Here is a 12,945-nt window from a genome sequence, read left to right on the forward strand (position 1 = left end):
CTGGGCCAACGTTGTGTTACATCTTCGTCTTTTACTTCAACCTGTTGCAGAACAGAAGAAAAAATGACAATTAGGAAGAACGTTTAAAGAAAAACCAGTCGAAGAGTCTACCGCCATAGTAACAGCTCTGTGAGGCTGTACTTAGGCACAATGGTGATTTGAGCTAAATGCTAACTTTAGCATTTTAACATGTCCACAATAACAATGCTAACATACTGATATTTAGCAGGAATGTTTACCATGTTCATCATAGCTTGTAACCATGCAAACATTTGCTAATTAAAACACAAAGCAAAAATGAGGCTGATGGGAATGCCATAGCTTTGTCAATAATGTTTGACCTGATAATGGCGCTAGATTGAAAGTTAAGGGATCAACAAAAGTTGTTTGGGTGCATCCTCTGGACACCAGGAATGTCTGTACTAAATATTGTAATAATCAATCCAATAGCTGTTCTGATATTTCACTCTGGATCAAAGTGGTGATGTGACTGTCAGACAGACATTGACATCCATAAAATGTGGGAAAAAGCATCACTGTGTGTATGTGAGAAACAGTGTGAGGCTGGCTTTGGATCTCTTAAATTTGACCCTTTGTACAGTTTTTCATTCTACAATTACCACAGAGTTGTACATCACTTCCACATCACTGAGTAAGAGAGAAGAGACAAACGTGAAACAGATCAATTGAACAAACTTTTTTTGCTATTTTTGCTTCATTCAAATACAAGTGTGTATAATGAAAAAATAAATGCTATTTGAGGGTACTTGTGGTCTACTTGGTTCACGGCTACCTCATCTGACGTTTTTCTGATGTGCATTGCAGTACGTCACCTCCTCTTCAACCTGATGAAGGAGCAAACCAAATGTTACTTAAATGAAGGCAAATACACCATTTTATATGACTAGATCAGATTAGATAACATAAACATGATCTTTGTTAAAATAGTAATCATGAACCATTTATATAAATAATTCCTTTTTAAGGGAAACACATGATCAGACGAATTACCAGAAGAGTTTACTAAAACCGTATTCTATAAATAGTCAAAGTAAAATAAATATTAATAATCTTGAGGAGGATCTTGCTAAAAATAAAAAAAGGAACATACGGTTCAGCCCCAATCATTTTTACACAGTTTTTCTCTTTTTCTTAATAGTACAGCATGCTACTTCCTCTTTAGCCTGTGTTTGAGGAGCAGAGGACAGAACATTCATGGCAAGTAGGAACTATTACTATATTTGTGATCACAGATGTGCTCAACTAAGTTTCTCTCAATGCTCTCCTCTCAAACAAGGTTCTATTGAAAGATACACAACAATGATATGAATGATCAAGATATATTTTATGTAATATAACTATTTGATTTTCAACATTGTAATCCTGCACCTGCAAAGGGACAATGCAGTAGTGTCTCTGCAATGTGCACTATTTATCGCACTTGCTATCACTGCAGTGTTAAATTAAGCAAATGGCCATGATAGTGTGTCTCCTTCTTTGTAAATGAATCAACATATCTTTCTGTACCGTTGTTGTGGCTGATGACTCTGCTTTGTTCTGTTCTAAAAGTGAAGCAATAAAAAAATCCAATTAAGACTATCAATGCTAAATAACAATAATACACAATATTCTACAATTAGGGTAAACTATTTACAAATAATAAAACTGTTTTGGCATGAATTGGATTCATCAAAATTCAGCATAAACTTACTGTGTCTTTTGAACATAAACCAGATGAACAATGTCACCATCACAACAAAGATCAGCAAAGTCAAACGGATGATGAAGCCCTTTAGGATAACTGAAACACTGCAGCATACATTTAATAAAGCACATAATGCAGGAATTAAAAATAAGACTTTCTTAAACAATCCAATAATGTATTTGCATGTAGATGTGAAGGCTTCTGACCCTGAGCTGTGGTAGGTGTTGCTTCTGCAAAAATATGCACAGGCTCATGAGTGAGTGATAAGGTAATGAATTGCTTTTTGCTGTAATTATGAATACAACCAAAAACAAGACAATTAATACGAGAGTAAAATTACATTTATGAATCCAAATATCTCTTATAAATAAAGAATATTAAATTAAAAAAAATGACAAATGACTGTACCTGAGAAAGATACAGGTGTAGATGGCTCAGTAACAGTTACATGCACAGGCATCTGTACGTCTCCCTTAACACACTGATACCAGCCGCTGCTCTCTATCTTTAGTCCACTCATAGTCACAGTGAAAACTTTGGGGACACTTGCATTGATAGTAACTCTTGTTCCATCGATTGATCCAGAAGATCTAGTTGTCACACAAGAGCTGCCCAGCCTGCACCACTTCATTTCTCCAGGGTTACTATAGTAGCATTTGATGGTTATATGGTCTCCTTTAAATCCTGTAATCTCCTGATGATCCACAGTGAGACTGGGTGTACCTTCAGGGAAATTGATAGAAAATTGTGGGTAGCCTCATAACAATCAGTCTCCAAAGCAAACAATGAGACCCTGCTTATTTTTTTCTTCTAAAGTGTTAGTGTAAAGAAATGGAAATGTGCTTAAAAGACCTTAAGGACTCTTACCTCTGGTGACTGACAGCTGAAAATACTGTCCGACATCTGGCCCTCTATTAATCTCCACAATACACCAGTAATAATCAGTGTCTCCATACGTCAGATCATTTACAGTCACAGTGAAGATTCTTTGGGTTTTGTCATCAGAGATTGAAAACCTTCCTGAATTTCTTTGGTTTGTTTTAACTGCATAATCGCAGGAGGACCAATCTGTTCCTTTACACAAGAATTTCACATGGTTTACATATTGTGAGTCATACAGGCATGGAATGGAGATTGAACCTCCAGCCTTCACTGACACTTTACTGACTGTAGTTATGCTGTGAATTCCTGCAACAAGAACAAGCAAAGCATTTTAATGGTTGTATTTACTGACAATAATCTTCCTTCATATGACTGGCATGTGTTGTAGATGTTAAAATTAGCTGTTGTTTTACATATTAGGGCATTGTTGTTTTAAAAATCAATCAAATCCAAAACTAGAGATGATTACTTGTCTAACTGAAAGTTAGCATTATTATCATCTTCTGACATGACCATTAGAAGCATACAATATATACTCAATTATAAAATGATTCTAGTCGCTGACCTGTGAGTCCAGTGAGGATGAGAAGAAAGCTAAGATGAACAGCCATGTTGGTGAGTGAGCAGGCAAATCAACATGAACCAGTGCACGGCAAGACTACTTTCTAAATTTCAGAAATATGCAAATGCAACAGTTCAATTCTGTCTTCCTCTGTAAGGAAGTTGCCTTTCATTGGTTAGTTAGATTATCTAAATAAATATCTATGCAACCAGAGTGTACTTCCCTAATATATTTTATTTTAGACTGGGTATGAAGTCCAGTAAATACATTAAAAAAAAGATCTTAAATTAGAGCTAAATGATTTAGAAAGTACAGAATTAACATATTTGAAATGACTGAAATACAGGAAGCACAGAGCTGTACATCACGTCCACATCACTTTTAGGATATAACCTCTGGGTGAGACTTATATGAAACAGATGGATTTTGATGGATTCCAAACTGTTTTATTCAGCTGCACTTGGTGGAATAAGAAGTTAGTTTTAAATGTCATTGTGTGACCTTATTCAACTTGTTTTTTGTGTGTTTAGGTTACCTGGGTTGATATTTTTCTCATGTACCCAACATTACAGTAAGTGATCTCCTCTTCAGCCTGTGTTGAAGGAGCAAAAGACTAAACCGTTGATTTAGATTAAAATATTCATCTCCATTAATATATTTAGCATTTCATATAGTTACTGTATTCTCTTGATAGAAATCCACAAGCACATTATAACCACTTGTATTTTATCGAACAGAAATATTAGAAATCCATTTGCAAGAAACAAGAAGAAAAACAACATTTCAACAGATACACTGTTTGTGTTGTTCCTTCAGATAATTTTCGTGTTTTAGCAACTCATACCCAATGTTTTGTATATTAAATTATATGTGTCCAGAATTTATGAAATATAACATGTTTATAATGTCAGACAAAACAACATGAACCAATGACACAGGCAGACTTCTGTACAGCACTGTACCACCTTTATCTTAGTTAATATGCAATAGCAACTGTTAGAAACTTGCCTCCTCCTAAGCAAGGTAGTTGCATCACATAAGTTGGCTGATGAAGTAAATATTGCATGTAGTCACATGGTATTTTGTTCCTGTTGTTATTAGTAAGCATTGTACACAGTAAGTACTCCATCCATCTACTATCTGGTGAGTGGATATTCTCCATAATATCTGGAAACCTCCTTTTGGGAACACTGGAGGCACTGGTGATGACTGATACAAAATACTGAAGATAACCAGGTACAGTGGCAACGTTTAGACTTTGTTGAGTGAAGGGAACAAGGGGTACAAATGAAGGAGGTTGACGTCCGTTGATCAAGACAGCTATGCTGTTTCAAAAAAAGCTACTTCCTCTGACTCTACATGTCTTACAAATAGATTTCCCGACACCACATCTTTATTTATTTTTCAATCTGGTTTGCTCTCGGTCTGCAACATGTTGATGAGGAACAATGGTGGCGGAGCACACTACAGGATCACTGTTTATGAGCCCTAACATGAATTAATTTAAAACATTTTTCACAGCAGACATTTTGACATAAAAAGCACAGGTCTTACTATAAACATTAACAATGGCACCATTTGATTCAAGTGCCCCAGTGAGCTATGACAGTGTGAGCCAACATGCACAAAACTACAACCCTTAGACTGAAGCAGCTGACTGAGGGTTCAAAGTTAACTGTTTTTAAATGTGTGTAAGTTCAGTCGTGACAGTAGTTATAAACAAACTGAAGGTGGCAGTACAGGGCTATTTGAACACTTGCAGTGGGTTTTACCATCAGGTTTACAATGCTTTGAGGCTGGTTCCTGACAGTAATGCCATTGAGACAAATGAAAGGCAGCAAATACAAAGTGATAAGTATTTAAATAATACAACAGAAAATTGAAATTAATATTATTGCTGGACATAATTAGCACCAGTAAATAGGTTTTGGATTTAAACTTCAGGTGTTCGGTGATATGTGTGTGTTAAGTGTGTGTTTTTATGAGATACAGTACAGTGAGTGAGCTTGACACATTGCAATTTGACACCTGAATAGTTAAAATACATTTTGCAAGATGGATTTGAGATGTTTAGACACATGGAAACTATGCACTATGTGTCAGGATAACATGCTTATGTGAGCTTTAGGGCTACTAAATAATACAACAGTTACACCCAAGACTTGTGGTGTCAATGGTATTGTAAAAAACATAGCAAACAAGGGAAAAGCTTCTTTGAAATGTGTGCAGAACAAGAAAAAGTAGGGCAAGGTGGAACAACCAGGGGTAACGTGTGGTAAGCAGCACTAGTGCTTAGCCAATGTGCTGTATGTAACATTCTCGTCATTTGGTTCAACCTGTTGGAAAAAAGAAGTAAAAAATGACAAAATTAAAATGTCTCAGTCTGGGAAAATGTTACAAAATCTTTAAAAAAGTCCAACAACAAAACATTTAAAAAAAGTAGTGAACATAAGCATGTGAGCTTCGGTTTTGTTAATATTTACCCTTTCAACATTTAGTTGCCTCATGAAAACCACAGAACTATACGTCACGTCCACATCTCTCTCAGCAGTTGACCTCTGGGTAAGAGAGGTGAAAGATATGAAGGAGAGGACTAAGCATTGTCTGTTTTTGATGAATTACACATTGTTTTATTTCGTTGCAATTGGGAATGGCATATTAAGATATTATATTAAACGTGCCAATACGTCCTTAAGAATACTTGCATTTTGCAATACAAATCATGTCCTGTTTGTCTTTTATTTTCAACTACTTGTTGGATCCCTTATTAATAAAAACGTACAAGTAGAAAAATGTACATGTGATCTTTCTTGATCATCTCTGAAGTCATGGATTACCTGGCTTGAAGTTTTCCTCGTGTGGTTAACGTTACTGTATGTTACTTCCTCTTCAGCCTGTGTAGAAGGGGCAAACCAAAATTCAGATTGTCCTTTAAATGTTCATAAATGTCCTTTAAATTTAGTTTCACACAGTTTCAATAAAACTTAATTTACAACAAACAATCACATCTTAGAAAATGATTACGCTTGCTCAAATATTAAAATAAAAAGTCATAACAAGAGGAATTACCATAATTGGGACACTGCTCAGTTAAGTCTGATCATGTTTACTGTGGTATCTATTCTATCTCATCGACATATTAGGTATACATCTGCAATGGTACAGTGTTGTTCCGTGGAACTTCTGCAAAGTGATAGTATATTCTTTATCAACTTAAATATAATTAAATTATCAACCTACCACTGCGGTATAATCATAAAAAAGACCACTCTCAAACTAGTGCCTTTATTCTGTGGTTCATTACAGCCTTCTTTGTGAAAATAAATAAGTGAATCTTACCTCTGTCATGGCTGATGATGCTGATTTGTTCTGCTCTAAATGTGAAACAGTAAAGACTCTGATTACTCTCAATGCAAATATAAAATATTAAGAAAATTATATATTATAAATCGTATTAATCAAAGTTCAGCAACCTACTGTGTCTTTTCAACATGAACCAGATGAACAAGGTCACCATCACAGTGAAGAACAACACGCTCAAAGCGATGATGATTTTCTTTTGCTCAGGTGAAACACTGCAGCATAAATATATATAAAAGCACAAAATGCAAAGTAATTAAACAGAATTCATCAACCGTATTACACACTACAACTCTACACCATTTATAGTCTTAGTTTTACACCAACCAGTCTAATTGTTCCTTTAATACATAAACATACATATAGATGTTCATTTATAACTGTTGTATTTCACCATTAAATGTCCACAGTTCTCTAAATACTGCATGTCAATTCAAAGGCTTCTGACCTGTGCTGTTCACCCTGAGGTGTGGTAGGTGTTGCTTCTGTAAAAACAGAGGTGAGGTTCACAGGCTCAGGAGTGGGTGATAAGGTGTTACTTGTATCTAACAGTGGCTATAACCCAAAACAAGACCATAATGAGTAAAATGACAATATGTATTCATTATATCTCTTCTATGTTAAATCAAATGATTTACAAATGACTGGACAAAAACATTTAAAACATATATGTTTTACTTTTATGATTGTAGTACTTACGTGTGGTATATGGCTCAATAACAGTTACATGCACAGGCATGTGTAAGTCTCCGTTAACACACTGATACCAGCCGCTGCTCTCTATCTTTAGTCCACTCATAGTCACAGTGAAAACATTTGGGACACTTGCATTAATGGTAACTCTTGTTCCATCGATTGATCCAGAAGATCTAGTTGTCACACAAGAGCTGCCCAGCCTGCACCACTGCATTTCTCCAGGGTAACTATAGTAGCATTTGATGGTTATATGGTCTCCTTTAAATCCTGTAATCTCCTGATGATCCACAGTGAGACTGGGTGTACCTTCAGGGAAATCGATAGAGAATTGTGGGTAGCCTCATAACAATCAGTCTCCAAAGCAAACAATGAGACCCTGCTTATTTTTTTTCTTCTAAAGTGTTAGTGTAAAGAAATGGAAATGTGCTGAAAAGACTTTAAGGACTCTTACCTCTGTTGACTGACAGCTGAAAATACTGTCCGACATCTGGCCCTCTATTAATCTCCACAATACACCAGTAATAATCAGTGTCTCCATACGTCAGATCATTTACAGTCACAGTGAAGATTCTTTGGGTTTTGTCATCAGAGATTGAAAACCTTCCTGAATTTCTTTGGTTTGTTTTAACTGCATAATCGCAGGAGGACCAATCTGTTCCTTTACACAAGAATTTCACATGGTTTACATATTGTGAGTCATACAGGCATGGAATGGAGATTGAACCTCCAGCCTTCACTGACACTTTACTGACTGTAGTTATGCTGTGAATTCCTGCAACAAGAACAAGCAAAGCATTTTAATGGTTGTATTTACTGACAATAATCTTCCTTCATATGACTGGCATGTGTTGTAGATGTTAAAATTAGCTGTTGTTTTACATATTAGATCATTGTTGTTTTAAAAATCAATCAAATCCAAAACTAGAGATGATTACTTGTCTAACTGAAAGTTAGCATTATTATCATCTTCTGACATGACCATTAGAAGCATACAATATATACTCAATTATAAAATGATTCTAGTCGCTGACCTGTGAGTCCAGTGAGGATGAGAAGAAAGCTAAGATGAACAGCCATGTTGGTGAGTGAGCAGGCAAATCAACATGAACCAGTGCACGGCAAGACTACTTTCTAAATTTCATAAATATGCAAATGCAACAGTTCAATTCTGTCTTCCTCTGTAAGGAAGTTGCCTTTCATTGGTTAGTTAGATTATCTAAATAAATATCTATGCAACCAGAGTGTACTTCCCTAATATATTTTATTTTAGACTGGGTATGAAGTCCAGTAAATACATTAAAAAAAAGATCTTAAATTAGAGCTAAATGATTTAGAAAGTACAGAATTAACATATTTGAAATGACTGAAATACAGGAAGCACAGAGCTGTACATCACGTCCACATCACTTTTAGGATATAACCTCTGGGTGAGAGACATATATGAAACAGATGGATTTTGATGGATTCCAAACTGTTTTATTCAGCTGCACCTGGTGGAATAAGAAGTTAGTTTTAAATGTCATTGTGTGACCTTATTCAACTTGTTCTTTGTGTGTTTAGGTTACCTGGGTTGATATTTTTTCTCATGTACCCAACATTACAGTAAGTGATCTCCTCTTCAGCCTGTGTCGAAGGAGCAAAAGACTAAACCGTTGATTTAGAATAAAATATTCATCTCCATTAATATATTTAGCATTTCATATGGTTACTGTATTCTCTTGATAGAAATCCACAAGCACAATATAACCACTTGTATTTTATCGAACAGAAATTTTAGAAATCCATTTGCAAGAAACAAGAAGAAAAACAACATTTCAACAGATACACTGTTTGTGTTGTTCCCTTTGATGATTTTCGTGTTTTAGCTATTCATACCCAATGTTTTGTATATTAAATTATATGTGTCCAGAATTTATGAAATATAACATGTTTATAATGTCAGACAAAACAACATGAACCAATGACACTGGCAGACTTCTGTACAGCACTCTACCACCTATATCTTAGTTAGTATGCAATAGCAACTGTTAGTAAATATTGCATCACATGGTATTTTGTTCCTGTTAATATTAGTAAGCATTGTACACAGTAAGTACTCCATCCATCTACTATCTGGTGAGTGGATATTCTCCATAATATCTGGAAACCTCCTTTTGGGAACACTGGAGGCACTGGTGATGACTGATACAAAATACTGAAGATAACCAGGTACAGTGGCAACGTTTAGACTTTGTTGAGTGAAGGGAACAAGGGGTACAAATGAAGGAGGTTGACGTCCGTTGATCAAGACAGCTATGCTGTTTTCAAAAAAAGCTACTTCCTCTGACTCTACATGTCTTACAAATAGATTTCCCGACACCACATCTTTATTTATTTTTCAATCTGGTTTGCTCTCGGTCTGCAACATGTTGATGAGGAACAATGGTGGCGGAGACACTACAGGATCACTCCCAGTTTATGAGCCCTAACATGAATTAATTTAAAACATTTTTCACAGCAGACATTTTGACATAAAAAGCACAGGTCTTACTATAAACATTAACAATGGCACCATTTGATTCAAGTGCCCCAGTGAGCTATGACAGTGTGAGCCAACATGCACAAAACTACAACCCTTAAACTGAAGCAGCTGAATGGACCTTTGACAAGGAAGTGACCACCAACACAAAAAACAGAGCGTTCAAAATTTTATTTATTTTTAAATGTGTGTAAGTTCAGCAGTGATAGTAGTTACAAACAAACTGAAGGTGGCAGTACAGGGCTATTTGAACACTTCCAGTGGGATTTACCATCAGGTGTACAATGCTTTGAGGCTGGTTGGAGCCCTGACAGTAATGCCATTGAGACAAATGAAAGGCTGCAAATACAAAGTGATTAGTATTTAAATAATACAACAGAAAATTGAACGTAATATTATTGCTGGACATAATTAGCAGCAGTAAATAGGTTTTGGATTTAAACTTCAGGTGTAAGGTGATATGTGTGTGTTAAGTGATCAGACATGACATTTTTACATCACCCAACTTTAATATTGTTGAAAATGATCACGAAAGATGGAGGACATTGGGTCTTTAAAAGGGTCTTTTAAAATCTTTCACATTAATTTGTCTTTTAGTTTAGTAAACTAAGACAACTCCTCATCATGTGATTGTTTCACATGAGGATCAACAGTCGGGTTGTTATTGGATGAGTCGGTAGATCATGGACAGTATTTGTAATTGAATTTGCCTTAGCATGCCCAACTGGCATTGTCCGATTTCATCAGATAATTCTTGTTAGCTGCAGCCTGGCAGGGCGAGCTGCTGGCTCACAGGTGAGATCTTAATGATTAAATTAAATGGCTGGCTGTATTATGAATCTAAAAAAATAATACAAGGGGAAGATTTGGAGATGATGTAAAGTATGCATTGATCATTGCTGTGACTGTGTCATGGTTGAGGTGAGGTTTAGAAATAGCTATCTGAAAGTGTTAGCTACTGTTAACACTAGCAGAAGTTCACTAGAGAGGTTTATACCAACTCATCATAAAGTATTACAAACAGGAAACACGATCAAACTACAGAGGAGAGCAGATTCTCCACCAGGTGTGTCTGCAGTGAAATTAAATCAAGGATAAGAAAAAGGTCATATTTAAGAAGTAACTTTGTTTTTATGAGATACAGTACAGTGAGTGAGCTTGACACATTGCAATTTGACACATGGATAGGTAAAATACATTTTGCAAGATGGATTTGAGATGTTTAGACACATGGAAACTATGCACTATGTGTCAGGATAACATGCTTATGTGAGCTTTAGGGCTACTAAATAATACAACAGTTACACCCAAGACTTGTGGTGTCAATGGTATTGTAAAAAACACAGCAAACAAGGGAAAAGCTTCTTTGAAATGTGTGCAGAACGGGAAAAAGTAGGGCAAGGTGGAACAACCAGGGGTAACGTGTGGTAAGCAGCACTAGTGCTTAGCCAATGTGCTGTATGTAACATTGTCGTCATTTGCTTCAATCTGTTGGAAAAAAGAAGTAAAAAATGACAAAATTAAAATTTCTCAGTCTGGGAAAAAAGTTACAAAATCTTTAAAAAGGTCCAACAACAAAATATAAAAAAAAGTAGTGAACATAAGCATGTGAGCTTCGGTTTTGTTAATATTTACCCTTTCAACATTTAGTTGCCTCATGGAAACCACAGAACTATACGTCACGTCCACATCCCTCTCAGCAGTTGACCTCTGGGTAAGAGAGGTGAAAGATATGAAGGAGAGGACTAAGCATTGTCTGTTTTTGATGAATTACACATTGTTTTATTTCGTTGCAATTGGGAATGGCATATTAAGATATTATATTAAACGTTCCAATACGTCCTTAAGAATACTTGCATTTTGCAATACAAATCATGTCCTGTTTGTCTTTTATTTTCAAGTACTTGTTGGATCCCTTATTAATGAAAACGTACAAGTAGAAAAATGTACATGTGATTTTTCTTGATCATCTCTGAAGTCATGGATTACCTGGCTTGAAGTTTTCCTCTTGTGCTTAACAGTACTGTATGTTACTTCCTCTTCAGCCTGTGTAGAAGGCTGTGTAGCCTGTGTAGCCAAAAATTCCTTTAAATTTAGTTTCACACAGTTTCAATAAAATTTAATTTACAACGAACAATCACAGCTTAGAAATGTATCTACTTGTTGGATCCCTTGTTAATAAAAACGTACAAGTAAAAAATTGCGCAAAACAGGAAATACATGCAATGGTACAACCCTGCAGCCTGCACAGCTATGGAAAGGGAAAGTAGATTCTTTGAAAAATGTACATGTGATTTTTCTTGATCATCTCTGAAGTCATGGATTACCTGGCTTGAAGTTTTCCTCGTGTGCTTAACAGTACTGTATGTTACTTCCTCTTCAGCCTGTGTAGAAGGGGCAAACCATAATTCAGATTGTCCTTTAAATGTTCATAAATGTCCTTTAAATTTAGTTTCACACAGTTTCAATAAAACTTAATTTGCAATGAACAATCATAGTTTAGAAAATGATCACGCTTGCTCAAATATTAAAATGAAAAATCATAATGAGAGGAATTACCATAATTGGTACTTAAATTATCACCCTACCACTGCGGTATAATCATAAAAAAGATCACTCTCAAACTAGTGCCTTTATTCTGTGGTTCATTACAGCCTTCTTTGTGAAAATAAATAAGTGAATCTTACCTCTGTCATGGCTGATGATGATGATTTGTTCTGCTCTAAATGTGAAACAGTAAAGACTCTGATTACTCTCAATGCAAATATAAAATATTAAGAAAATTATATATTTTAAATCGGATTAATCAAAGTTCAGCAACCTACTGTGTCTTTTCAACATGAACCAGATGAACAAGGTCACCATCACAGTGAAGAACAACACGCTCAAAGCGATGATGATTTGCTTTAGCTCAGATGAAACACTGCAGCATAAATATATATAAAAGCACAAAATGCAAAGTAATTAAACAGAATTCATCAACCGTATTACGCACTACAACTCTACACCATTTATAGTCTTAGTTTTACACCAACCAGTCTAATTTTTCCTATAATACATATAGATGTTCATTTATAACTGTTGTATTTCACCATTAAATGTTCACAGTTCTCTAAATACTGCATGTCAATTCAAAGGCTTCTGACCTGTGCTGTTCACCCTGAGCTGAGGTGAGATTCACAGGCTCAGGAGTGGGTGATAAGGTGTTGCTTGTATCTGTCA

General features: G+C 35.6%; 1 protein-coding gene across 1 annotated transcript; it reads right to left on the reverse strand.

The window, feature by feature from the left end:
* Positions 1–10,550: 10,550 nt before the first annotated feature.
* Positions 10,551–12,945, reverse strand: LOC306703335 (uncharacterized protein). Its single transcript, XM_079169274.1, has 7 exons — positions 12,870–12,945; positions 12,549–12,646; positions 12,411–12,445; positions 12,051–12,107; positions 11,713–11,790; positions 11,359–11,433; positions 10,551–11,211 (listed from the first exon to the last, which is right to left on the reverse strand). Exons 2-7 carry the CDS (start codon positions 12,586–12,588, stop codon positions 11,161–11,163), a joined length of 336 nt encoding a protein of 111 aa, XP_079025400.1. The 5' UTR covers positions 12,589–12,646; positions 12,870–12,945; the 3' UTR covers positions 10,551–11,160.

This window comes from Pholis gunnellus, assembly GCF_910591455.1.
Source record: "Pholis gunnellus genome assembly, chromosome: 11".
In the NCBI taxonomy this organism is placed as follows: Eukaryota; Metazoa; Chordata; class Actinopteri; order Perciformes; family Pholidae; genus Pholis; species Pholis gunnellus.